The 26,953-nt window shown below is 44.6% G+C and overlaps 1 protein-coding gene across 2 annotated transcripts in view; it reads left to right on the top strand.

The window, feature by feature from the left end:
* UBASH3B (ubiquitin associated and SH3 domain containing B) overlaps positions 1-26,953 on the top strand; it is a 135,180-nt gene that overhangs the window by 100,119 nt on the left and 8,108 nt on the right. Inside the window, exons 2-11 of one of the 2 annotated variants that reach the window (XM_046637806.1) lie at positions 782-839; positions 1,578-1,764; positions 3,145-3,343; positions 6,567-6,736; positions 11,160-11,368; positions 15,536-15,668; positions 17,046-17,166; positions 17,797-17,919; positions 19,210-19,302; positions 20,565-20,709. In XM_046637806.1, coding sequence (XP_046493762.1) covers positions 782-839; positions 1,578-1,764; positions 3,145-3,343; positions 6,567-6,736; positions 11,160-11,368; positions 15,536-15,668; positions 17,046-17,166; positions 17,797-17,919; positions 19,210-19,302; positions 20,565-20,709 — 1,438 coding nt within the window. The remainder of the gene's footprint in view (positions 1-781; positions 840-1,577; positions 1,765-3,144; positions 3,344-6,566; positions 6,737-11,159; positions 11,369-15,535; positions 15,669-17,045; positions 17,167-17,796; positions 17,920-19,209; positions 19,303-20,564; positions 20,710-26,953) is intronic. The other variant, XM_046637805.1, reaches the window with a different exon arrangement.

A 26,953-nucleotide genomic window follows, 5' to 3' on the forward strand; every position in this document is an offset into this window, starting at 1 on the left:
ACGGGAACGATCATTTGTTGATTACCTCCAGTGTTGCAGGCACTGTTCAAGGCTCCTTATACACAGCTCGCTCTTGGAGACCGGTGTGAAATTTTAGAAGTGCTCTACTTGTGTGCTTGTCCACAGGGCCTCTGCTGTAACCATCCTATGATACTGCCCTACCACCAGTAAGGCTCGGAGTTGTTTTTCCAGCCGTGGGAGTGAGAACATCACTGCTCTGGCCCTACTCTTTCACCTAGGGCTACCTGTCCCCAAAGATGTCTATAGAATAGCTGGAGATTATGGATCCAGCCTGAGGCTGGTGGTGGCAGTTGGAGGTGGCACTGAATTGATCCAAACCGATGGTCCTTGTGGGCATCTTGCCTCAAGTTTTAATCTCTCAGCACCACTTTGTAACACACTTTGCCAAGGGCTGCAAATAAACGCTCTGTAGGGGATCTGGGTCAGTAAGAGCAAGTGGGTGAAAGGGAAGGTGGAAGAAGCAAGACGTGGCAACCTTTCGGGAAGCGAAAATAAAACTAATGTGGAAGCTGCTGAAAATAGACTGCATGATCCGTCGGGCTGCATGCAAATCCAATGCCAATGACATGGAAATTAATTACAAGTCCTAACTTCCATGTGCCTTGCTGTGACCCTCGGGGGGAAGTCCTGCTGCAGGTGTCTCCCCACCATGGAGGAGATTTGATGTCGCTTACTTCACACTCAGCTCTCGCCACTGCAGGGAGAAAAGCTGATAGGAGGCTAAAAATACTAACAATAGAAATTTGATTTCTTCTTCCAGACAAAAAGCCTTGGCATCCACAGGAGGAAGAAGTGTTCAGGCAGCATGTGACTGGTTGGTATGAAATAAATAAATTGAGGAAATAGCATATAATTAACTCTAAGTGTATGTGGATGAGCAGAGATGTGCAGCCTTTCTCTAATGGACCCTTCCAGGGGGGAGATGAGCCAAAAGACCTTGTGACAACCCGTTTATCAAGCTGATTGCCTTTGCCCTGGCCCCAAGGCATGCTTCTCCTCAAGCTGTTAAAGAAATTCAAAGTATTTTCAAGACAGAGCCCCTATCACAATATCCACCCCGCTCCAGTCACTTAAAGATACACTTTAGGTGTGTGGATGCTGGGCAATTCAACTTAGAAAAATTCCTGCTTACCTTCCAGAATATGGCTATGCAGGGCAGACACTGCAAGACGACCCTCCCGAAGCTTCCTTTGTCTTTGGAGGCACATGGATTTAATCATAGACTGAACTAAAGAGACAGGCCAGGTTGGAACTGTACTGGTGGACTGGAAAAGGATTTGGGGTTTATCTGAGAATGCTTCCTGGAAGGCGAATTTAGGATTTTTTTAGGGAGCTGTGGTCCCTGGGTACAATGTGACAGACAGGAGAAGAGAAGTTAGTATTCTGAGAGTTGGTTATAAGGGGTGAGCTTTGAGGGGTATATTTTTAAAGCACAAAAATGAAAACCTTTCCCCTTGTAGTACCCAGGATGTGGAACATATGGAGGGTGGATCTGTCTCTTCCTTCCCTTCCATTATTCTGAAGCAAGGCTTGCTTGGCTCTCACCTCTCTTACAGGTTATTCTCCCACGTCGGTGATCCCTTCCTGGATGACCCTCTGCCCCGGGAGTACGTCCTCTACCTCCGCCCCACTGGCCCCTTAGCACAGAAGCTCTCCGACTTTTGGCAACAGTCGAAGCAGATCTGCGGGAAGAACAAGGCACACAACATCTTCCCACACATCACCCTCTGCCAGTTCTTTATGGTAAGCTACAATCCCCTTACCCCCTGCCCGGGGGAGCCTGCCTCCCATAACGCAGCCAGCCCCCAGCCCCTTAGGACCTGGAGTCAAAGTCAAGAGCCTCTCAGGAAGCTGGCGGAAATAGTCGTGGGCTGCTACAGCTGGATGGGCCTTGAAGGAGTCAGTGAGGTCCACAGCTACTCACCCTAGCTCCTTTTTCCAATATCTGCCAAGGCCCAGGAGCACCCCAGGTTTGGTGTAGCATCGTGATGACTGCTTGCTCCTCAGGACCCTAGGGAAAGCCTGACCCACTCAGTGACCCATTGGTCTGACAGCCACAAAGGGAACAGATTCACTAACCTAGCTTCCCCCTTGTCCATTGTCTACCTTTCCACTCTCACAACAAGGGAAGAGTAGAAATTAGAGAGCTGGGAACAAGAGATGTAGTCTACAGACAGGGAAAGCGACTTTAGCCTCGTGGACACTGTCCACAGGTTTTGTCTCATTAGATCTTTCTAGAGACAGCAAAGATACTTTCCACCTGCCATAGTTACCTAGTTAATAGTCCTGGCTGTCACAAAGCTTATTTAATGACTAAATTAAATCCCCCTCACTCTAATAAATATAAATACGTTTCATCTACTTTAGCTCTCTGTGGAGATGGAGAAGAATTGATTTATCCAGATATATTCAAGACAAGGAACAATGGTAGCACTTTAAGACAATATATATATTTTTTAATATTTTGGGTTGTTTTTTCCAGATTCTCTCTCTTTTTTTTTTTCAGGTAAAAATATGTTCCTAACACCTTCTCCCTTACCATTCACTCTGAAAATTAAAGCGATTATCATTTCCTCTTAGTCATCCCAAAATCTTTCTCAAAAGCATTCAGAGTTGTAGACACACTCATTCTTTCTTCCAGTGTTCTGAAGAGGGTAGGAGGAGGATGTCACAGCTCTCTGAGCCTCATTCTTCCCATCTATCATGGGGGTGGAAGTAGAGTCGAACTTTTGATTGTCTAAGAGGAATAGAAAAGGTGCAGATGATGCAAAACAGTAGAAAACACACAATTTATCCTGGGGCGCTGTATTCTTTCCTGGCATGTTCCTCCGTTCTTCCTTTCTGCTAGACCAGTCCTACTGCATTCCGGCTGGGTTCAGAGGGGCAGATCATAGCAGGGAGGGAGGGAAGAGGTGGGCCATTGCCCTAGGTTAATTTAGCAGTTGGATAATCCATTTCCTAATTGGGAGTCTGCAGTTCTTTTTCCTCTTCACAAACAGAAGTATTCATTTAGTAATTGCATCCTCAGCCTCCAGGTCTGGACAGAGGATGCCAAATGTTAAGTGTCAGCAGACGTTCATCTCGTCTTGTCTCTGAATGAAGCCTCTTGCTTTCCCCTGACAGTGTGAGGACAGCAAGGTGGACGCCCTGGGGGAAGCCCTGCAGACCACCGTGAGTCGCTGGAAGTGTAAGTTCTCAGCCCCGCTGCCCCTGGAGCTCTATACCTCCTCCAACTTCATTGGCCTCTTCGTGAAGGAAGACAGCGCAGAGGTCCTCAAGAAGTTTGCCGCTGATTTTGCTGCAGAGGCGGCATCCAAAACCGGTGAGCCAACCCAGCTGCCAGGCCAGCCCTGGGGCCTGTGGATCAGAAAGTTGGGAAGGAAGAGGCTAGGAAATTATTGTGGAGGAGTGAGATGGAGGCAGGAGCTGGAGGGTCCTGCAGGAATGGGCAGAACATGACAAAGAACACAGCCACTTCCTGCAGCACCCGACACCTCTTTGCTCCATTTAAAAAATATTAAACTATTGTTCTGCTAAGCTTGAGAGAATGTCCAGTGCCTACTCCCTAACGCCCAAGTTGAAGGCACACAAATGACTATTCCCCAGTGAACTATAAACATATTCTTTGGTACCACCACCCTCTTCTCCCATTTCAGAATTAAGGAACCTTCCTTTCTTCCTCCCAAACTCCCTCCCATGCAGGCATTTTTATCTGGGTCTCACTCCAAGAGGACCCAGGGCTTTGCTCAGGGGGTAACACAACACAGAGAGTAGAGTGGAACCACTTAGCATCGAGCAGTGATAAAACCCACTGAGCCATTGCCCTTCAACTCACTGAAACCCATTAGACAGACCTCTAAGCCTCAAAGGCTGTCCAAAAATGCCACCCATACAAGATGGCTCCTGCTCTTTTCATGGCAGCTCTTAGTTCAAGCAACTGAGAATTCCCATCAAAGGAATTAGCTTAAAGGGATGCTCAGGATGTGTGCTGACTTAGGGGGAAGGCATGGAGAGAGGACAAGAGGGAGACGTGTGCCAAGCATCCCCTGTCTGACTCCAGGTGCACACAAGCTCACTGAGCTGAGCAAGAGCCTTACCTGCAGTGGGACAGACAGACAGTGGGGTGGGGGAGTCTCTATTGGCTCCCTTAAGAATGAAGTCACAATCTGCAGGTATTTATTGGGCACCTACTATGTGTTTATCCATGAGGAATCCAACAGAGCATAAGAAGTGGTTTCTCCTGGCCAGAGTCACAGTTGGGAATCCCAGTTCAGGCACTGTGTGATCACAGAGCTCTGAGAGGAGAGAGGCCATCACCAGGTGGAGTGGTTCCACCTTCACAGAAGAAAGGAAGCTCACACTGGGACCATGTTGATCCATAGACGGAAGATGGGCCCTGCAGGTGGGCTGGTGGCATGAGCACAGGCAGGAAGGAGCAGGGTGCGTGCGGAGGACAGTGTAGAGGCCATCCTGGCCAGAGCGGAGGGTGTGAGCTGCACAACTGAATCCGAGTGTTGAATGCAAAGCTGGACGGGAGCTTGCCAACCCAACACCATACAGAGCACCAGAGAGGGGGAAGACCTGAGTAAAGCAGCATGGTTTGATCATTGGTCTCCTGACCTGTGGCCTGTACCTCACCTGCCATTATTCCTTGCTGCTGTTTTCATCCCTGACTTGGTCCTTTTGCTCCATGTTCCTCTTCTCCAGAAAAGCCCCAAATAGGGCTCCGGACTCTAGGAAAAGTGTGTTGAGGGCTCAGCACCACTGAGCAGGGTCACAGCAAGGTCTCCACTCTCAGAGGAACTCTGGGTCCTTAAAACACCTCCTCTACTTCGGGACTGGGGCCTCCTTAGACCCCTTCCCTGGGCACGCTTCTTCCCCCAGGACTGGTCTCTGCTTTCTGACTTTGGTGGAGCTTGCCATTTCACAGGAGCTTAATATTTCACAGAAATGGCATAATAAAGAGGCACATTATTTCCTGTTCCTATCCCTCTACCTCAGAGAAATGGCTCTTTTTCATCCCACAGTAGCTATTGTCAATACCACTAAAAGTCCCACAAGGACCAAAACTAATGTTGTAGCCACAAAACCGAAATCCTTCACAAATGAGTAAAGCGGGTCTCAGCCAGGACTGCGGCGGGTTCTTAAGGCACGTATTGAGTGAGAGGCAGTCAGGCCCTGGCTTGCTTTCTTTGTAAAAAGGGGAGAGCCAGTTCCTCTCTAAGAATCTTTGGGCACTCTCTAAGAGCTCTGCCGGCTCCTTTCTCTGCCCTTGTGTGGCCCCCTGGTGGTGACTTGGAGAACTGGGTGGCCCTGCCCAGTGTAGGTGGCCCAGCTCTTGGAACCTAAAAGCAGGCCACCATGTCTTTGTCCTAGAACTTCTGCCTTGGTATTCTAGAGTTTTTTCTGTCAGCAAGTAGATTTAGTGTCATCCTCCATCCTAGATGGTTTAAGGAGATTCATTCACGTGTATTCATTCGTTTGACTAGTACAAAAGCCTGTAGTGTGCTGAGCACTGAGGCTGCCTTGTGAACAAGACACATAGCCTGTGCATGGGGCGTGTACCAAAGAAATGCAATGCAGTATAACAGAAAAAGTGCTCAAAACCAAAGATTCAGCTTCTCCCTCTATCTCTGTGACTTGAGCAAGCCCCTTAATTTCTCACATTCCCTCAAGTCCCTCTAGTCGCATCTTTTTCAGTGTTCTAGCTTGGACAGTAGATTTCTCTCCCCCATTTAAACATGTGCAAAAGAGAGAGAAAAGCCATTGCCTCGTGTAGGTAGGTTGGTTTGGTTTGTTTTTTAGAGTGTTTAGAATAACAGTCTGTGTATTTTAAACCAGTGGTTCTCAACTGGGGCAATTTTGCCCCCTGGGGACATTTGGCAATATCTGGAGTCATTTTTGGTTGTCCCAACTTGGGGGGGGCGCTACTGGCATCTAGTGGGTAGGGGCCAGGGATGCAGCTAAGGACCCTAGAAGGCACAGGACAGCCCCCACAACAAAGGATTATTTGACCCAATGCTGTTGAGAGACCTGGTATTAAACGTTGAAAATATTCTATCTTTTTCCATTGTTTTTCCATCAGAGCCACCCAGAAGCTAAGAGGCTTGATTGCAAAACAAAGGCAATATAGCTTGGGGAGTCATGGGATAATAAAATTTGCTCTTTATTTCTATGTAAATTAGTTCATTCCTTTAGGTCTCAGTTTCCTCATCTGAACGGTGGGGCTGGTGATAATCAGTTGGAGTTGTGAGGAGGAGCCAACCAAAATGATTACCTCTCAGCTGATCCATAGCTCCTACAGAAAAGCCAGATGTGTGGCTCTTGATCTGTCAAGTTGTGGGTTAATTCAGGATTTGTTATCCCTCCTCCCTTATTCTGCTGTTGTGAAGGAAGGAAACAGCTCTTGTCTAATGGAGGGACTCCCTCCTTTGTTATTTGGGAAGCTGAATGTATGAGGGCACCTTTCTATGTTCTTCCTTAAGTCTCCACTATTGCTATGATTACCACATTCTAATAACTGACCGTTTGCTTTCTTTTTCCAGAAGTACATGTGGAACCTCATAAGAAGCAGCTGCATGTGACCCTGGCTTACCACTTCCAAGCTAGCCACCTACCCACCCTGGAGAAACTAGCCCAGAATATTGATGTGAAACTAGGGTGTGACTGGGTGGCTACCATATTCTCTCGGGACATCCGATTTGCTAACCATGAGGTAATGTGTCACTGTGGTTCCTGATTCTACCAGAGGTGCAGGGGTGCAATCAGAACCAGGAGTGCTTGCTACTTGCTGCTGCGAGGAGTTGGGTACCAAAGGAAGGCAATGAAGCAGGCACCAGACCCGGAGTCAGCTGGCCTGGGATTTTGTCCAGGTGCTGTCTGACTCACTGGGAAGCTTTGCGCTTGCATCACTTCTCTCTGGGTGCCAAGTGGCCCATCTGTGTAATATCCCCATTGTTCTGTCTGCCCTGCCAACCTTACTGGAATGATATAGAAATGAAGTGGGAGAATAGATAAAACTATGTTGGAAGAATTTTAAATATTATATCACTTCATGGTGTTAATAGATAGGAGACATCATCCTGATCTTAGGTGAGGAGAAGAACCCATAAATACAAAAAAAATCTGTAAACAGATAATCAATAGATATTTGCTGAGTATCTATGGCAGGCAAGGCACCATGGAATGTACCAGAATTTTAAAATGTGGACTTGTCCTCAAGGAGCTTTGAGTCCAGCAGGGGGGAGAGAACAGACACACATGAAGTGAAAGCACAGACCAAACGTCGTGAGAGTTTGTGTACATCACATGAGAAGCATGACGGGACAATGGAATCCCAGTGCAGGCAGAAGGATTGGCACCATCCTAGCATCCTTCTTCTGAGGGCATCGACATTGCTTTCTAGGACTGGCATGTGCCATCCCTGAAGAGCAATATTGTCGTTTTTTCCCTGAAGAAGACGCTGAGACAGAAAGAGATGAAGTGGCTGGTTCAAAGCTAAATAGCAGTTTAGGACCAGAGCTGAAGCCAGAACCCAGGGATTCTGACCAACAAAGATGGGCAAGTCATCTAAAAAGACTACATTGTTTGATGAAAAAGTTGCCATCCAGTTTAACTACATTTATGAAACAGTTCTTATATTTGTTACCCAATTTTTCAGCAGCAAAAGAACTGATATTTGTGTTAATTTACATAGCCTTTTAACATCTCTTTTAGATATTTTTTTAAGTATGAAAAACAGTTAGAACCTCAGGGTCTAGAGTAGGCGACCTCATTATGTTTTTGGAAGTGCTGGGAAGAGCTGACCCGTGAACCCCAGGTCCAGGCCTGGGCATGGGCCTGTGAGGGTCAGGAACATGCAGTGCTGTCTGACTGCTGATGGGAATGTCGTGTCCTCCTTCCGAGTCATTTGATGCAAGTTTCTGTAAAGACACAACAAGGAGACTGGGCTTGATCTTACTTAAGAATTCTGACATCTCTTGGAATTGCTTAGGGCCCGCCCTAAATATAACAAGAGAGGTGTGGCCAGTTGGACTCCTTCTGAGGGCAAAGAAAAAAAAGTCACGTTCATGCAGATGGACTGTGAGAAGTCACCTTTCTAAGAGAAGGAAGGTGGCAATGGAATTTTACAAGGAATATCTTCTAATCAACACTGCCCTCCAGTTAACTCAAAGGGTAATTGCTTTTCTGCCTGACCCACATTCTGCTCAACTGGCACCAAGGGAAAGAGGCAGCAAGGCCCACATGAATTATTTTCTAAAAATACCTTGGCCTCTTTTATCTCTTATTTGTAAAAGCTCATTTGTTACTGTTCTTTCTGATAAAGTTCTCCCTCCGAGGTCATTTGGCTTCACCTGAGCCCTCCTGCATATGTAAACTCTTCCTGCCTCCTTCGTCTGTCCTCAGGAGGCAGGTGTGATTGATTGTCCCAGGGAGGTAACAGATGTCCAGAGAGGCAAAGTGGTTTAGGCAAGGACACTCAGCAAGTGATGCTTAGGAAGACTCCTAGGTCTCATCCCTCTGCTGTTCAGATTCTCACTTGATCCCAGCTTGCAAATGCCTCCTTGTAATTCACGTAGTTTCTTCCACATTGGTGATTACATTGGGCCATGCCAGTTTGATATGCCGAGCAATAGAAATCTGGAGGAAGGACAGAGCTATACAAAAAGTATAAATTCTGGAGTCTAGCACTCATGGCTTCAAATCCTGGCTCCATCACTCTAGCAGTTGTTAGATTTGCTTCTACAACTTCTGACTCTCCAGTCCTTAGTTTTCTCATGTGTAAAATGGTGCTAATATTTCGCTGGACTGTTGTGAGGACGAAGAGGATATATGGAGAGGCCCTAAGATAATACCCAGCACAGAGCGGGGGCAATAACAGCAAAAACTGCTGCTGCTATTATTGTTACTAAGAGTAAAAAGGGCTTCAAACCATGAGGTTCAATTCCTAGAATCCCACAGGGCTCTGACTACCCCTTCTCAAGACGTCAGTCAGCAAACTCTGAGTTTAGTCCCCTTATGGGGGCAGAAAGGAGGGGAAGGGAGAAAAACATACATGAGATAGACTCAAGAATTCTGACACGTAGATGCTAAATGTAAAACAAAAGAGTAAGTATCACATAGGACAAATCTAGGCGTGTGTCCTGATGTCTCTCAAACTTAGGCTGACTTTGGCCTGTGCTTTCAGTGAGTGGAAAAGGGCTCCGGGGACATGGGCACCACTTAGAATTCAAGATTTGCTGCAATACCTTACCTCTTGTATTGCTTATTCAATAAATCAAAGCTACTTATTGTCCAACCACTCTCTACCCAGGTCATATTGTCTCCTCCCCTCCTTTGCTGTGCCTCGATTTCCCTGGAGATAACCTCGAGACAGAATACTCACCCCCTGAGCGATAGGAGGAGTGAATTCTTCTCTCAAGTCGCTTGCAGTTTCTCAGAGAAAGGCACTACCGGGCCAGAGGCGTTATGAGCCGAAACTGTGCTGTGCTTGAGCATCTGAGGAGCACGAGTGTAGGCTTGTTTGCCTCATGACTCGCTGCCTCTCCACCCTGTTCCAGGAAAAAGCATCTTCCTTTTAGTGAATCATCGCAAACCTAGCTTTGAGATTTAAGAGAGTTCTTGTGAATATTTTGTTTTCTTTAAGCTGTTTTAACAAACCAGGAGAAAACCTTCCTGGTTGGTTTGGAAAAGTGGTTTGAATGTGTCTGTGGCAGAGGAATTGGGAGGCGATCAGAAGACAGGAAGGTCTAGAGTTGAAAGCTGCTGGAGTCAGAATTAGGGAAAGACATGGGTACCCTAAATAAAAGGAAAATCAGAACTCCAGGGGTGCAATCAAGTTCTGTGCATTATCACTTTCATTCTCTGAGATAAATCACATTTTGACTGGCTCCTTTCATTAGAGACTTCCAGAAAGAAATCCCTTCTTTAATACATGTTCTGATGTGTCACCTTGACACCAATGAGCTGATTAGCGCATAAGCCTACCCTGCACGGGGGTCCAGGGGTCAGGGTCAGCTAGAAGGAAAGACACCACCTGGAAAGTCAGAGGTCACGATTCAATAGAAATAATGACATCCCTTCTGCGTACAAGGCTCTGACCTAAGGAGTTTTCTTAGATTGTCTCATTGAACTTTTGTAGTCCAGCTATTATTTCACAGGTGAGAAAACTGAGGCCAAAGTTAAAACCTGAAAGTGGGAACCAGAATATTTCATCTACCACTCATAGCTTTGGGACCGTGGGAAAAGCTGTGAAAGCCTCTCAATCTTTGTGTCCCTTGTGAAACAAACAGGACAGGAAATATTTTCCTTACTTTGAAGGTCTCCTGCTGTTAATTAAAAAAATAGTAAAATAAGTGTTTTCTAAAGTACCTTCATGCCTATGCCTGTGATGTTCATATATACCAGGAAAGGAGGGAAAAAATGGAATAAATCAGCCAAGTGGCATGGCCTACGGTTGGCCCTGGGGGCTTTTTCTGAGCCCAAAGATGGAACACGTGGTCTCCATCTGTTTGCTTATGAAAGCTGGTTATGCAGACATATGCACTGATGGCTATGGAAGATAGTTTTCTTTCAGGGTCTTTGTTAAAAACGTAGGTTTAAAGAAAGCTCCTTGAAGGCAGGGACCTGTCTTGTTTAAGCAGCTTAGTTACATAGAAAGAGAAATACTTAATTTCCAAACCCTTCCTATGGAAGAGTCTCTCCATCTGGCCCATCTGTAAGCCCCATATGGAAGCCCCACTCTCCATGAGCTGGGTTTCAAGTGTCTATTATGGTGCCTCTCCCAGCAGGTGGAGCAGGGGAAGCTAGGTCCAACCCCATTTGTATAGCAGTTGACTGGAGAGCCTATGAGCTTGTAGATGAATTTCTAAAAACCATATCTGAATCCTGATGGGAAGCAAAGACATGCCTGAAAGAAAGTCTGGAACCATCAGTAGCACCAGGCCCCCACCCACAATACTCTGAAAAAAGAAGAAATGTTTTCTGATCTGAATCCAAATCTGCTCGGAGCCTGCAGACCCCAAGGGTGCCTGTAAATGTCAACATCTGGACAAAGCAGAACCCACAGACATGCCCTGGAGGCACTCAGAAGAAGGGGTCAGATGTGGGCCTCGCTCATCTTTCTCTTCCTTGTTCAGACATTACAGGTGATCTACCCTTACACGCCACAAAATGATGATGAGCTGGAGCTGGTCCCTGGGGACTTCATCTTCATGTCTCCCATGGAGCAGACCAGCACCAGCGAGGGCTGGATCTATGGCACATCCTTAACTACCGGCTGTTCGGGACTCCTGCCCGAGAACTACATTACCAAGGCTGACGAATGCAGCACCTGGATCTTTCATGGGTGAGCAGACTCAATGTTGTTTGCCTGCTGCTTTTCGAAGAGCATTGCACTTGCAGATTTCGAGGAGGTGGCAGGGAAATAGACTTGATCCTGGACACACAGGGCAGCAGTAACAGTAAATGGAATCTGTGTGGAAGAAAGCTCTATTGGTTTTAGACTTTCAGGAAAGGGCTGACTTGGGGCATGGGAAAAATGAAAGATGGATTGCTCTGCTCCGCTCTGCCTGCCGCATTTGATGTAACTGTCTGTCTGAGTTCCTGATCGGAGATTAAACTGAGACTGCTTTGGGGTCCATCTCTTCTGGCTGAAGTGTGGGTCATCCCAGGGCTGAGTCTTCACGGCTGTCAGGATTCTGTCCACTTTGTCCTGGGTCATTGCTCAGAGTGGTGTGACTCTGCAGGGCAGCTGGCAGATTCCCACTATGCCAGCCAGACCAGTAGTAAAAGGATTTGCAAGAGTCAGGAGACCTAACTGTACCCCTCACTTGTTAGGTGACCCTGTGCAAGTCCTCAGACTTGGCACATGAATGCCTAGACGACAGAGACTGTGTCTAAGGAAATGGGCGACTGCCAGAACCTAAAAAAGGCACATGACTACCCAGTCTTCTTTAGCATGATAACTTCCACCAATGGGTCACTACTGTTTTGCCCCCACACCAAATTGGCCCATGTTGAGAGTGGCCTGTGTTGTATGCCCAGCTTCGTCCCACTGGATAAAATAGGAGTAAAGCCACCTTCTCTTTCTTAATCTGAAAAGCTCAGAGCCAGCCAGCGCTTCCCTGGTGCACTCGGGCATCTCGCCAGGGTGTGCATGCTGGTTTGTTTTTCCTCCCTCTTGTTCTTGCCATGTGCCAACGTGGCTGAGAGCCGGAAGCTCTGAGCACCAGCTGCATGGTGTCTAACATTGTTATTACCGCCATAAAAGAGAGGCAGAGAGGGGCAATTGCAGTGAGTTTTTTGCCTGGAGGGAGAAAAGAAAAGAAGTTTCCCTGGTTATCAGCAAGCAGACAAATCACAAACCCAACGATAGGAAAGAACTCCTTCTTCCTTAATTAATAACCCCTGCCCTGCAACCCCTGCCCTTCCTTCCAGTCTACCCCCCGCCCCCACCCCATGAACATCCAGCATTTTGGGGCACAAATTGGAAGGTCAAAGCTGCCTCATTTCCCCCAAACAGTTGCTATTTCGGAAATGTTTCTGAACATCAAAATAAATAAGTTAGGTTTCCAAAGTCACTATTTTATCCCCATAAAAACAAGTGAAGCATAACATACATGAATAAACTGAGAACTAAAAGATTATTTGTCTGAAGATGCACAGCTCCCAGATCACTTTCTTAAAAGCAAGGCTCCATGTGGGAGAAGAGCGTGTGGGAAGCCCTGCTGACCCACTTCAGATCGCTCCATCCAGAGCCACTCTCGCCCAGATTAGAGCTCAGGCTGAAACACGGATGAGCCTCAGGGACTTCGGTCCGTGGATCACAGAGAGCTCTGTGTGTCATCCCGTTTTATTCTGAGAGATTACTTGTGAGTTATTTCCCTGGGAACCACGTCTGAAATTAAACTATCAGCTTCCACAGCCAACCCTGCTGAGAGTGGGGAACTACTAAGGTTAGGTGTTAGGACACTGTAATTAAGAATTCGAGTTTTTATTTCAATAGTCTTGGATTTAAATCCTAACTCTCCCACTTACCAGCTGTGTGACCTTGGCTAAGTTACATTACCACTCTGAACCTGTTTGCTAATCTATAAAATGTAGATAATAATTGTACTTTCTTCACAGGGGTGTTGTGAAGACTGCAATAAGGGACTTAGCTTTCCATGGATCAGTACCATGTATATAACAGCACTGAATCTAAAAGAGCCATTAGCTTTATGATTTTTCTTTTCTTTCTAACTCGTGTTTTCTAGTCTTTTCTTATATGCCTGTCAAGTCAAATGTCTCTTCCACAAAAGTGATCCTATAGAAGACTTGTACTTTCCTACTTAACCCCAGAGGTGGAAATGACTCAGCAGGCAGAGCCCAGCTCACCCCTAACCACAGTTAGCCTCAAGGACGTAAAAGCACAGCCCCTGCTCACGCAGGACCTGGCTGACTTGATGGAAAGTTGCTGATTCAAGCAACAAGTAGGGACTGGGGACCGCTGACCCTTCCCAACCCTTCCTACCCTGCCCTCCGTTCTCTGAGTCTCTCCTAAAGAAATATTTCCTATCACCCTTACTAGGGCATCTTGCCTGGTTCTGAGTATCCCTAGATATTTGTCAATTGTCGAAGCCCATTATGTCCTCTGGATTGGGCTGGCCAGTCCCTCTGGGTTTACCCACAGGCCTATGTGTCCAAGGGAGGTCCCAGCATCTCCCCAGTGCTGGAGAAGATGTTCTGGGTGTCAGGTTCCGCTTCCTCCCTTCGCTGCTTTCAACATAAAGCATCTGACTATTGTCTGACTGGAACTGACAGCCCCAACTGTCTCAGAGTGTGTCAGGGCCTTTGATTATAACAGCAGTTAAGAAGAGAAGGAGGTCGGCATTCTCCTTGCCAGCTGAGCTGAAGGGGAGAGAGGATTCTATCCGTGTCTTCACAGCTGTAATAAAGTAAAGAAATTAAGGGACATGTACAAGCAAGACTTGAGGATGATTCCACATATCCAGACATTTCAGGCCCCGAAGCTTTGATGAATTAGACAGTGAAACTGAATTTTCTTTAACTGTGTGGTGTTTGGGAGGATCTCGGTTGAAATCAAGGAGAAGAGACTGTCTCTTAGACTGTGGGAATGGCACGAGATTTCCTTGGTCTACAGTTGCTTAAGTTTTACCATAATAGCTCACATTGGCTGCACGCCACACGTACTGATGCTGCTTCGTTAAAGTGCAGGTTCCTGGACACCCCAGACCTGCTGAATCGCAGTCTGTGAGGAGTGGGGCCCAGGCATGTGCATTTCTTAAAACTTCCCCGGTGGTTCTGACACGCACAGAAGCTGAAACATCACAGGGTCTGAGGCTTCTGGACCTTTGTGTATCAGTAGGATGAGTCTATTGACAGTCAAAAAAAGGATACTTCAGAGAGAAAAAGGGGGGCTAAAATTATTATAATCATAGTTTTTTGAAAAATTTTTTACTAACAACCAGTTTGTTTTATTATATTGGTGAATATAAAAAGTTCCTTTCAAAAATAAGATTCTAAGGATAATACTGTGTTAAAAATAAATAATCCAGAACAGATGTAAAATTGAACAGATTGCTGGGTAAACAGGTACAAACCAGGACTAGGCTGGGCAAACCGGGATGTATGGCTACCCTGGTTGTAAAGAAGCAAGAAATCGAAAATTTAAATGCTTTGCCTTGACACAGCCCAGTGATGCAGAAGGAGATTTGCCTAACAACCATATTTAAATTGCAATGTTTATTAGATAAAGCTTTTTGGCGGCCTTCTTAATCAAAATAATTTAAACCTGCCATGATTTGCTGCCTCCCTTTCACAAGACCTCTTTTGGGCTTCTGTAGTTACAGTGTTACACCCAGAAATGAGAGTTCTTGGCTCACAGCTCTGTGCATCTGGTGAGAATGGTCTCTTTTGAAATAACTGTATTTAACCATCTTGTTCGGGGTATTGTTGAGGTGGGGAGAGGGGTTTGGAGGCTGAAGAAGATAGAATAGAGGATAATGGCCATAAGGTTTCCTTGACCAATAGGAGCCACAGGCAAAGTGGTGGAGATAGTAAAAATCCTCTAATTTGTCAGTTCAGATGGAAACCACTATGGAAAAGATTAAAGGCAACAAAGATTGTTTATTTCTTTTGAACAAGAAAAATAGCTGGAAACAATGGTACAAAATTGATACCTCATTATTCTTTCACATGTCTTTGGTGCCAGCCATGCCTGCGGCATTCTAATAAGCACAAAATCATGGGCCCTATCCCTTCCCAGAGGGATGAATGCATCTGTTCCAAGTACGGAAATCCATCTGCCCCTAATTTATTAACTGTAAGACTTCAGTCTGTATAAAACAAGATGTTCCTCCATAGGAATGGGGTGCCCCCTGCTCAGCTTTCCTAACCACTGCACCGCCCAGAGAGTGTTTCCTGCTAATTCCACACTCCTGTTGAGCCCAACGATGAGGTGCTGATGACTCCTGGCCAAAGCAGTTAACATCTTTCTTACCTTCCTCTGCAGTTCTTACTCGATCTTGAATACATCATCTTCCAATGCTCTGTCATTTGGTGATGGCATATTGGAGAGGCGACAGTATGAGGACCAGGGCCTGGGGGAGCCAACTCCCCTGACTATCATCTGCCAGCCCACGCAGGTAAGGCTGACTGTCGGGGTCACATCCTCAGCTCTACTCAGTGATCCACCTAGCACCCGTTTACTAAGCATGAGGGCTCCCCCTTGCTGCCCTGAAGGGTCCTCAATCTCTTGGGGAGAAAGGGCAGAAGATTATAAATGATATACAAAAATTCAAGCCTAGGAAGTGGCAGATGGGTGGTACTGAAAATGACTACCAGCATCTGGGTCTAGGTTGGTAAGGAAGGCTGTTCTGCAGAGAGGAGGACATGTTATCTGTAAAGCAATAATAGTTGTATCTACTTTGTAGGCTGTTGTGAAGATTAAAGGAAATAATAAGAATAAGGTTCTTAGCACAGTACCTGGCACATGATGAGTGCTCCATTTTTGTTAGAGTGCTCAGTGTATGCCAGCAAGTGTGCAGAATGGAGGAATGGGGAGAGAAGTTTTGAACAACATAGACAAAGGCAAGCTGAAAGTTCAAGCATGTTGAGGATCAAGATTCTAGATCACATTCGCTGGAGCCCAGGGCTTGAATTAGGGGAACAGTAGGAGAAGAGATTGGAAAGACCAGGCCACCATCCCACATGTTGACCTCATCGGGGCAACTGGAAGCAAATGTGAAGTGCTGGCCAACGTGAAGCTGGCAGCCCTAAGGAAACTGGGAATAGCTGACTCTACCAAAAAGAAGGACCCACGTCTATAAAGATCCACCCAGCATTTACAGAAACCAAAGTCGTTTGGACATACCCTTCAGCAGACTTGCCTATTTCATCACCCAGAGGTAGCACTTGTCCTCCCTGAACCATTTCTGGGAACACCAACACTCATGTGGTCAGACAGTAGAGCCTAAATGTGATGAGAATAGGTGAAGCAGGCCCTCACTGCTGGAGGAGACCATTGGACCCTGTGGTCTAACCACCATATGTTAGAAATGAGGCAGACACATTGGTGACAGTAAAAGTCCTTGTTCCCTGAAGAAGTTGACAAAGCATCTCTTTAGGGGAGGAAGCTGTCCCATCAGATGGCTATCGCTATATAAGGCCAGTTGTGCCTCTGAGCTGTAACTCAAGCGACCTTCATGTTTTAGTACTGGCCAAATGCTACTCTTGCTAACAACAGCAGCAGCAGTGACAATACCATTTTCATAACCCTTCTTCTTTTGCAAAGCACCTGCACTTCATCTCATCTGATCTCAAAACTACTGGTGAGGTCTGTAGGATGAGTCTTACTATCCACATTTTACAGATAGGCCAAGCTAAATCCAAGGTAGTTAAGGGGCTTATCCAAGTCACGCATTGGCAGAACTATTTCTAGAGCTAGCTCACCTGGCCCCTGGCCCTGGGACATGTCTAGTTTCTCATGTGTTTCTCCCCTAATAGCTTTTCTCTCTCTGCAGGCTCTGAGAGTCAATAGCCAGCCTGGCCCTCAAAAGAGATGCCTCTTTGTGTGTCGGCACGGTGAGAGGATGGATGTTGTGTTTGGGAAGTACTGGCTATCCCAGTGCTTTGATGCCAAAGGTGAGTAGTTGGTTGCCTGCTCAGCATTGGCATATTTATCATGGCCTCTAGGGGGCACAGTCAAGCTACATTTATCTATCTAGATGGAGTCATCTGTGGTTGCATGTGCTATAGGAAATGCCTGTAATCTGTTACATCTAAGTCCTTCCTGATGCCTGCAGTGTTAGGGAAGAGATAAGTGTCCTTGTCCCCATTCTATAAACTGGGACACCAAGGACTAAAGAAGGCAGATGTCTTGCCCATGGTCATATGGCAAAGTCAGAGGCAGAGACAAGTGTCCCGATTCCATGGCCAGAGTTCCCTCCGTTAAATCACCCTGGCTCACATTGTGGTTCCATTTTCATTTGAGTGGCATATTTAAGACAGGGAGGCTTCCATATCAGATAATCTGATTTCGAGTGTCTGGTTATTACTGTCACTTAAAAACTATCTCTTGTCATTTTTGTCAATAGAATGGAAGAGTGGATTCCAAGAGACTCTACCAAATGGAGAGTGTCAGCCTGAATATTTTCTAGAGAACTCAATTCGGGCTCTGGCCAAAAAGGAATGGGAGTGGGTTTGCTGTCAGGATCAACTGTGGAAGTCCTGAGGAAACAACTCATGCAGCCTTTGTTGGACTTTTTTTTCCAGGCCGCTACATACGCACCAACCTGAACATGCCTCACAGTTTACCTCAGCGGAGCGGTGGTTTCCGGGATTATGAGAAAGATGCTCCAATCACCGTGTTTGGATGCATGCAAGCAAGACTAGTGGGTAAGTGTTGCGAGTGACTGTACAGCCTTTCCTGGCTACTTCTTGCAAAGACTGGCTCCAGTGGCTATGCCAGGACACTTCCTAGGGATTTCTATGACTTTCCTACAAGTAGTATATTTCCTCAACTCAAAAGGAATTTTATATAATCATTAAGTTCAGGACACTGTGCTTCGCACTGCATTGGTTTACCAAAATGAACAAGGTGTGATCCCTATTGAGGGGCGTATGGTCCAGTGATGGGGCAAGGTCAGGCTTGGTGTGGCAGACAGGTCAGCTTCTAGCGCCAGGGTGAGGAGGGAACCCTGGAGTAGCTGAATGTATAGAGGCCAAGTGATCCTTTGAAGAGGCTTAGTTCTTTGCAGGGCTATTCTGTACCTGCCATGCAGAACAGCAGCCTTTCTCTGTTCAATCATTTGACACATGCTGATTGACCACTTACTTTGTGCAAGGTCCTGTGCTAGGTGTTGGGGGTCCAAGTGTGAGTCCCCGCCCTCAGGGAAACAAACTTATAAGTGGATAAATATCATAGAGTATGGGAGAGTCAAGAATGGAACTATGTAGAGAGTATTATGGGAGCACCAAAAAGACACATCAGAGGAGAAGAGAGGTCAGCTGAGACCTGAAGTGGAAGTCAGCTGGGCAAAGAAGGAGCAGGAGGGCTGGAAGGGCATTCTCAGTGGGAAGAACAAGATAAAGTCACAGACATAAGAAACGGCATCAAGAGTATGGAGGATACAAGCTGTCTTGTTTCTAGAGCATCGATTGTGAGCAGGGCAAGAGATCAGGCTGGCGAGATGGATGAAGACAAGTTTGCGGAAGACCTTGACCACCACGTTAAGGTGTTTGGACTTTATCCATGAGGAGAGTGGTGGAGCGCTGGGTGTTGGGATTTACCTCTGGTGTCTAAGAATATGACAAGTTGAGATTTTGTTTAACACAGGATAAAATTAAAACAAGTCCTAATTTTCATAACATAAACTCTCTCACTTTTATCACAAACTTGAAATCAGAGTATTATCATGTTTATAGTTCTCTCCTAAATGGACATTTTACTGCCTGTTAACACCAGAGAGCAGGAAAGAGAAAGACAAGAGGGGTCTTCCCTTTGGCTCTTTCACAGAAACGCTGCTCAGAGGATTTTTTAGAAACAAGGCTGAAACTGTGGGCCCTATGTGAGCCCACACTTAAAAGAGAGGTTTGCAGGGTCTGCCTGGCACCCTCTCCCACATTGAGAGTCAAGCTGAGGCTGAGTAAATCCATCAGATTGACTTCTCTTTGGTTTCTTCATAGGTGAAGCCCTATTGGAGAGTAACACCATTATTGACCACGTCTACTGCTCCCCATCCCTGCGCTGCGTTCAGACTGCATACAACATCCTGAAAGGTAAGACTTGACAAAGGTCAACTAGTCCATCCCTCTGTCTCTCTGCAGCCCCACATTTAAATTATCCTAGACTTGTGGGACATTAGCCAACTGAAAGCTTTGAATTTGGAATTGTTAGCAATGATTCTTTCAGATGTCTTTGCATAAGTCCCAAAATCATACTCTGGCAGCATAAGCGAGATGAAAGGAAGTACACAAATAATTTTTTTCTTGAAAATGTAAAGCTCTCTTGGATGAGTTGTAGGCTTGTAAAATACTGTCGTCTGGCAACAGTTTAGAGCCTGCAGAGCGTGATCGTTTTTTTGCACCGAAACAGTGAAATTGTTTCCTCCCACTCCACTCTCTTTGCCTCTTGTTTACAGCAGCAATGGTACTCCTAGGAGTCTGCAAATCTTAATCCTCCTTGTTTCTTTAGTTAATTGGAAAGACTTTAAAAGCTCCATTGCCGTAAAAAGACTCAACTTTCACCCTAAAATCCTTGGAAGCTGGTTACAGGGATCTCCATTCTCATTTCACTGGAAGGGAAACTAGAAGAGACACATTGGTCTGTTTACTTACACCAAACACACAAAGGAGCCAGAAAGAGCTGAGCCAACAAAAGATTTCCACTAGATTCGAGAATTCTATTCGTTAACCTTAAGTAAACCAGGTGCATTTGTGTATTGAAAGGCATTATGCATTAAATTTGCACCGAAAAACTGGGCTAAAGGTAGTATCAAGAGAGTTAAACAGGGCGAATTCCTACTCTCAGAGTAATTACATGACAGTAAAACACAGGACTTGTGCACTGGCACTTGTAAATATCCAACACTGGATTTTCTGATAGGGAAAATGAATAATTTACATGATATTCAAATACAATGTAAGCTATTGTAGAGTAGAGGATGCTAAGAGAATTTCTGATGTTTCATGGTAAGGCTATCTCAGAACTTACTTTAGAAAGAGGAATTATAGTAGTCACAGAACTGTGTAAATTATATGGCTAATGACTTGTGGGTTTTTTCCTTAAATCAGATACCACTTAAAGCCAGTAGACATGCTGGTGCTGTGGCCATAGTATTAAACTCGTATGTTTGTCACACACAAAAATTAAAAACCTGTGTCCAAACCCACACGCTTCCACCTTCTTTTGCTTATATAGCATCTGGTAAGAAAGAGAATAGGAGATTTACCAGAATTTTTATAGCAATTTGGCCTCTACCTTACTTTTCCACTGAGAGCATTGTGCACGTCCTTCATCTTCATTTTATTTCACCTCTAAGGTTTACAACAAGAAAATCACTTGAAGATCCGTGTAGAGCCAGGCTTATTTGAGTGGACAAAATGGGTTGCTGGGAACACGTTACCTGCGTGGATACCTCCATCAGAGTTAGCTGCAGCCAACCTGAGTGTTGATACAACCTACAGGTAACCCTCTGAACCCACTGTGTCCTGAGGCCCATGTGGAAGTGCTTTTCACACCAGGCCAGGCTGATTAAGGACATGAAGGACCAGATTGAGCCCTCAGGCAGTTGTTTATATTGGTGGAAGTCAAGCTATGACTTGAAAGACCAAAACTGGGAAAGCCTGGGTGGGGGGTGGGCACACGGGGTGAAGGGGAGCACTTATGTGGTAACAGTCAAGAAATAATGTACAACTGAAATTTCGCATTGATGTAAACTATTATGAACTCAGCTAAAAAAAGAAAAGAAAAGAAAATTACTGGTCAAAATAATTCACTGAAAAAAAAAAAACCTGGAGAAAGCCAGCATTCCCTTTAGTTAGCATTAGTGTGGATTATATCCCCCCACGCACATCGGATCTTCCTGACTTTATTATATTTCTTTCAGTGAATAATAAAACCACTTTGATTCCAGGAGCATGCACCAGCTAATGATGCAGATCCAGAAGGCTGGGGGGAGAGAAGGGAAATGACAATGTCTCGCCTTGGATTGGCATTTGTAATTTTTCAAAGCATTCTTAATTCTCTGTCTTCATTTATTATTACCATAACCCCAGAATGTAGGCAAGCCACTTTTCTACATAACAGAGTGCAAGTGGCTTGCTGAAAGCTATCCATTTAGTGGCCACATATGACAATAATAACTAGCCTTTCTTGCTTGTTTTGTTTTAGATTGGCACCTGAGCTAACGCTTGTTGCCAATCTTCTTCCTTTTTTTTTTTTTTCTGTTCTTTCTCCCCAAATCCCCCCAGTACATAGTTGTATATTTTAGTTGTAGGTCCCTCTAGTTGTGGTATGTGGGAGGCCGCCTCAATGTGGCCTGATGAGCAGTGCCATGTCCGCGCCCAGGATCTGAACCAGCGAAACCCTGGGCCACCAAAGCGGAGTGTGTGAACTTAACCCCTCGGCCACGGGGCCGGCCCCACTTGCTTGTTGTTGGCATGCCAGGCACTGTGTAATCTGCTTTAGTTTCCTCATTCCTACTCCTTTGCTTTTTCTGTGAGACCAGACTGTCTGTGCTGGGGTTAAAAAGCACTGTTTGTAGATAGCTCACAGGTAAATAATCCACATGTAAACAATTAAGAATTGACCGATGATGATATAGTTACGTTAACGATCAAAAATCCACTCAGGCATTTGTAAAATGTTCTTGAGGAGGGACAGTTAATTCATAACCATTGTAGTGGGGAGTTAACTTCATGTTTCTTAGGGGAGAATTTGGAACAAGTGACCAATATAAGCAGAGCTTTCTTGCTTGTGATATCCCTTAATCTTTTGTTTCAATTACCCATCCAAACCACAAATGAAGCAATGTGAGTTTCTGGCTAAGGTAGAATAAAATATCTCTTTTTCCATACTCATTTTCCTGCTCTGCAAATAAGACCTCTGATAACCCCATAAATTAATTAATGTGTGCTACTTCTTCTTGCTTTAAAGGGTTAGCATTCCTCCAAAATAAAATTAAATTAATCAATCATATCCCTTACTAATATGCTTTACATTTTGTCCTAGCCACTCTATGTCCACTGTGTTTCTGTTCTTTGGTAGAAACAGCAATAAATTGTTGTCCCCATGCCAACGGCCATCATCCCTCTGGCCTGGAAGGAGGATGAGCTGCTGCCAACATTGAAGAAATGACTTTTCTCACTCATCACCAGCCCCTCCCAGGCCAACCTGAGCCAACTATATCTTCAGTTTCCCCCTTCAATGCATCCTGCAATTCTTCCCAAGCTGATTTACAAAGGTCAAAGGTCTCCAGATCATTCTATCTGAGCCTTTCGATGCACATGCAGGCACACACCCAGGCACACACAGAGCACACAGCCCACCAGCAGTACTAGCAGATGGATGAATGCCAGGAGCCTGGGGGTCAGGACGTCGTCCTTAGTCTAGATTTTCTTCTCCTCTACAAAAAAATCAAAATTCAATTCAACCATTTTGTGTTTGAGGGGAAAAAAAATAAAGTGTCTAATTCTATACATCAATTATGAAAGTCAACAACAAAGTATGTGAGAGGCACAGCCCCTGGAGTTAAATTCTCTCTGAAATTAATTGTGCCAAGGGGGCAGTCATTTTGAAGCAAGTAGTGGTACCCCAATGATTCAAGAAACATAGTGATGGGCACAGGAGGAAGGACTGACAGGGTACTGTAAGTCAAGCTAGCACACTTAAAGAGCACTGTCACCTTGGAACAAGAGGGAGGTGGGACTGGAAGCCAGGTTAAGGGAAACTAACCAGGCTAGTGACTCATATCCAAGTGTCATCCACAGGCAGCAAGACTCAGCCTGGGAGCTGGGTGCAGAAAGCTGCTGGATTATTAGGGAGCTGGGCTGGGAGAAGCAAGGGAGCAAAAAACAAAATCTACACTGTTGGATGGGGTTCAGAACAGGGCCCTGACTGGGGATGGTGGGGTGGGGTGGTGCATGGATCTGGAGGATTAGAGGGGCAACAAATCAAACTTTGTGGTGGGGCTCAAAGCAGAAGCCTGATATACAGCCTGGACCAGGCTGGGGAGTAGAGAGTGTACCAGGAGAAGACTGTTCCGGGGATGCTGCCCGAGCATCCTGAGCGCTGGATTCCCAGTCTAGCTGGTGGTTGGAGGCCACCTGACTCTGAGTACAGCACATAGGTCCTGCAGGTGTGGCTGGAAGCATGATGTGTGCTGCTGACAGGGGTGAGAGAGGTTTTCTCTGTCCCATCCCCATCAGGACTGGTTCACACATGGAAGCCATTCATAGGTTCAACTTCAAGGCAAGAACTGCTAAAGGCAAGAACTGACCAGGAAGAACTGGATCCCAGCATCTACCTGCTCTTCACTTACACAAACCTCATACATCACAACGTGGTCTCACCCCTAAACTGACTCCCTGGGCCATACAAAGAGACCTTTAGTCACAGTGGGTGTGGGGCTCCTGGGAGAGCAGATGACACAAGTGGTAGTAGAAGTGGATGAGAGGTGGGGGTGAGGAGGAAGAGTTTGCTCCAGAACAACAAGCTACATCCCTCACAAGTGGTGATTCATGTCCCTCCCTATCTCCCAGGGTGCTATGAGATTCAGAAGGTTGTTTCCTAGGAGAAGTATACTTGCTGAGAGAATGTTGTTTAGATGAGGGCAGGTTTCCTTCAAATGGAATGACATCCTTTCTCTCTGAACAGAAAACCCAAGTGCACAGAAGGCCAGTCTTGAGGAAGATACTATCAAAAGTCATTCAAAGTGGAAGATAAGTTTACAGGCATTGATCTCAGACCCAAGTTTAAATTGAGGGTGTAAGAGTCGCTAATGTGTAATCATAGGCAAGTCATCTATAGCCTTTCAGAGCCTTAGTTTTGTCATCCATAAAGTCACAATTTGTAAAAGCATTGCTAGGAGGGCTATATTCAAAGAATGCAAGTAGGGCACTTTGCACAGAGCCTGACACTTGGGAACCTCTCGGTAAATCTTTGTAATAGTAGTAGCAGCAGCAGCAGTAATGTATTCTGATCAAGATGCCATGTGAACTCACTTTCAGAACTCACTACCACCTCCATCCACTATGCAGCTAAAACACAAAACAGAAAAACAGAAAATATGAATAGTTGTATTCAAAAACAAGATAAACACCTCATAGACCAGAAATACTAAATAGTAAAGGGAGGTAGAAGCAGGCAGAAGTGACTGGGATTGAAGACATGTAGGGTCACCAGGATGGGAGGACCCTGCTTTGATCATCCTCTTATACGCCTTGTACACTGTGTCATAATTATCACTTACATCAACAGCCTACTCGCCTCAACCACACACTGAGAGCGCCTCAAGCAGAGAAATTGGGTTATCTTCATCTTTATGTTCCCTGGGCTCTTCCTAGTGCTAGTTGTGTGATCTGTGTTCAAAATAAGAGAGAAAGAATAAGAAAGACTGGTGAAGATTTTTTAAGCTCAGAAATCCAACGCACCTAACATCTGCTTTTAAAACCTATCCTTACAACTTCCCAGCTCATTTTGTGAGGCCAGCATTACCCTCACACCAAAGCAAGATAGGAACACTACAAGAAAGACCAATATTCCTGATGAATATGGATGCAAAAATTCTCGACAAAATATTAGCAAATTGAAATCAACAGCACATTAAAAGGATCATACACTATGAGCAAATGGGATTTATCCCTGAGATGCAAGGATGGCTCAACATGAAATCAATAAATATGATATACCACATTAGTAGAGTGAAAGATAAAAATCATATGATCATCTCAATAGATGAGAAAAAGCACTTGACAAAATACACTATCCTTTCTTGATGAAAACACTCAATAAAAAGAGTATAGAAGGAAAATATTTCAACATAATAAAGGCCATATACGATAAGCCCACAGCTAACATCCTACTCAATGGTGAAAGGTTGAAAGCTTCTCCTCTGAGATCAGGAGCAAGACAAGGATGCTCACTCTCACCACTCCTATTTAACATAGTGCTGGAAGTCCCAGCCAGAGAAGTCAGGCAAGGAAAAGAAGTAAAAGGCATCCAAATTGGAAAGGAGGCAATTAAATTGTCTTTGTTTGTAGATAATATGACCTCATATGTAGAAAATCCTAAAAACTCTACCATAAAACTGTCAGAACTAATAAATAAATTCAGTAAAGCTGCAGGACACAATGTCAACATACAGAAATCAGTTGTGTTTCTATCCACTAACAATAACATATATGAAAAGAAAGGAAAACAATCCTATTCACAATAACATCAAAAACAAAATACTTAGGAATAAGTTTAACAAAGGAAGTAAAAGATCTGTACACTGAAGACTTTGATGAGAGAAATTGAAGAAGACACAAACAAATGGAAAGATATCCCCTGCTCATGGATTAGAGGAATTAATATTGTTAAAATGTCCCTACTGCCCAAAGCCATCTATAGATTAAACTCCCTATCAAAATTCCAGTGGCGTTTTTCACAGAAACAGAAAAAATAATCCCAAACTTTCCTTGAAACCACAAAAGATCCTGAATAGCCAAAGTAAACCTGACAAAGAACAACAAAGTACGAGGCATCACACTTCCTGATTTCAAACTATACTACAAAGCTACAGTAATCAAAACAGTATGGCACGGGCATAAAAATAGATACAGATAAATGGAACAGAATGGAGAGCCCAGAAATAAACCCTTGAATATATAGTTAAATAATATACAGTCTACTAATAAAAGACAAGGGAGCCAAGAATACTCAATGGGGAAAGGATAGTCTCTTCAATAAACATTGCTGAGAAAACTGGATAACCATGTGCAGAAGAATGAAATTGGACCTCTATCTTACACCACTCACAAAAATGAACTCAAAATTTTCAAGACTTAAACATAAGAATTGAAATCATAAAACTCTTAGAACAAAACAAAGAAAAAGCTCCTTGACATTGGTCTTGGCAATAATTTTTTGAATATGACACCAAAGCACAAGTAACAAAAGACAAAATCAACAAGTGGACTACATCAAACTAAAAAGCTTCTGCACAGGAAAAGAAACAATCAACAAAATGAAAAGAAAACATACAGAATAGGAGAAAATATTTGCAAATCATATATCTGATAAGGAGTTAACATCCAAAATATATAAAGAACTCATACAACTCAATAGTAAAAAACAAAAACAAAAAGGACCCAAACAATCTAATTAAACAATGGGCAGAGGAAATGAATATTTTTTCCAAGAAGACATATAAATGGCCAACAAGTACATGAAAAGATGCTCAACAGCACTAACCATCAGGGAAGTGCAAATCAAAACCACAACGAGATATGACCTCACATCTGTTAGAATGGCTATTATCAAAAAGTCAACAGATAACAAGTGTTATAAAGCATGTGCACAAAAGGGAACCCTTGTACAGTGTTGGTGGGAATGTAAATTGGTGCAGCCACTATGGAAAACAGTATGCAGTTTCCTCAAAAAGTTAAAAATAGAACTACCATATGATCCAGCCATCCCACTTCTGGGTATATATCCAAAGAAAATGAAAAGAGGATCTCGAAGAGATATCTGCACATACTATGACTTATATATGGAATCTGAAAAAGCTCAACTCAGAGAAACAGACAGTAGAGTGGTGGTTACCAGGGACTTGGGGGGTGGTGAATGGGGAGATATTGGTCAAAGGGTGCAAACTTCCAGTTACAAGATGAATAAGTTCTGGGGATTGATTTGATATGTCTATATACGTACAGCATGGTGATTATA

The sequence above is a fragment of the Equus quagga genome, chromosome 14, assembly GCF_021613505.1.
Source record: "Equus quagga isolate Etosha38 chromosome 14, UCLA_HA_Equagga_1.0, whole genome shotgun sequence".
Taxonomy (NCBI): domain Eukaryota; kingdom Metazoa; phylum Chordata; class Mammalia; order Perissodactyla; family Equidae; genus Equus; species Equus quagga.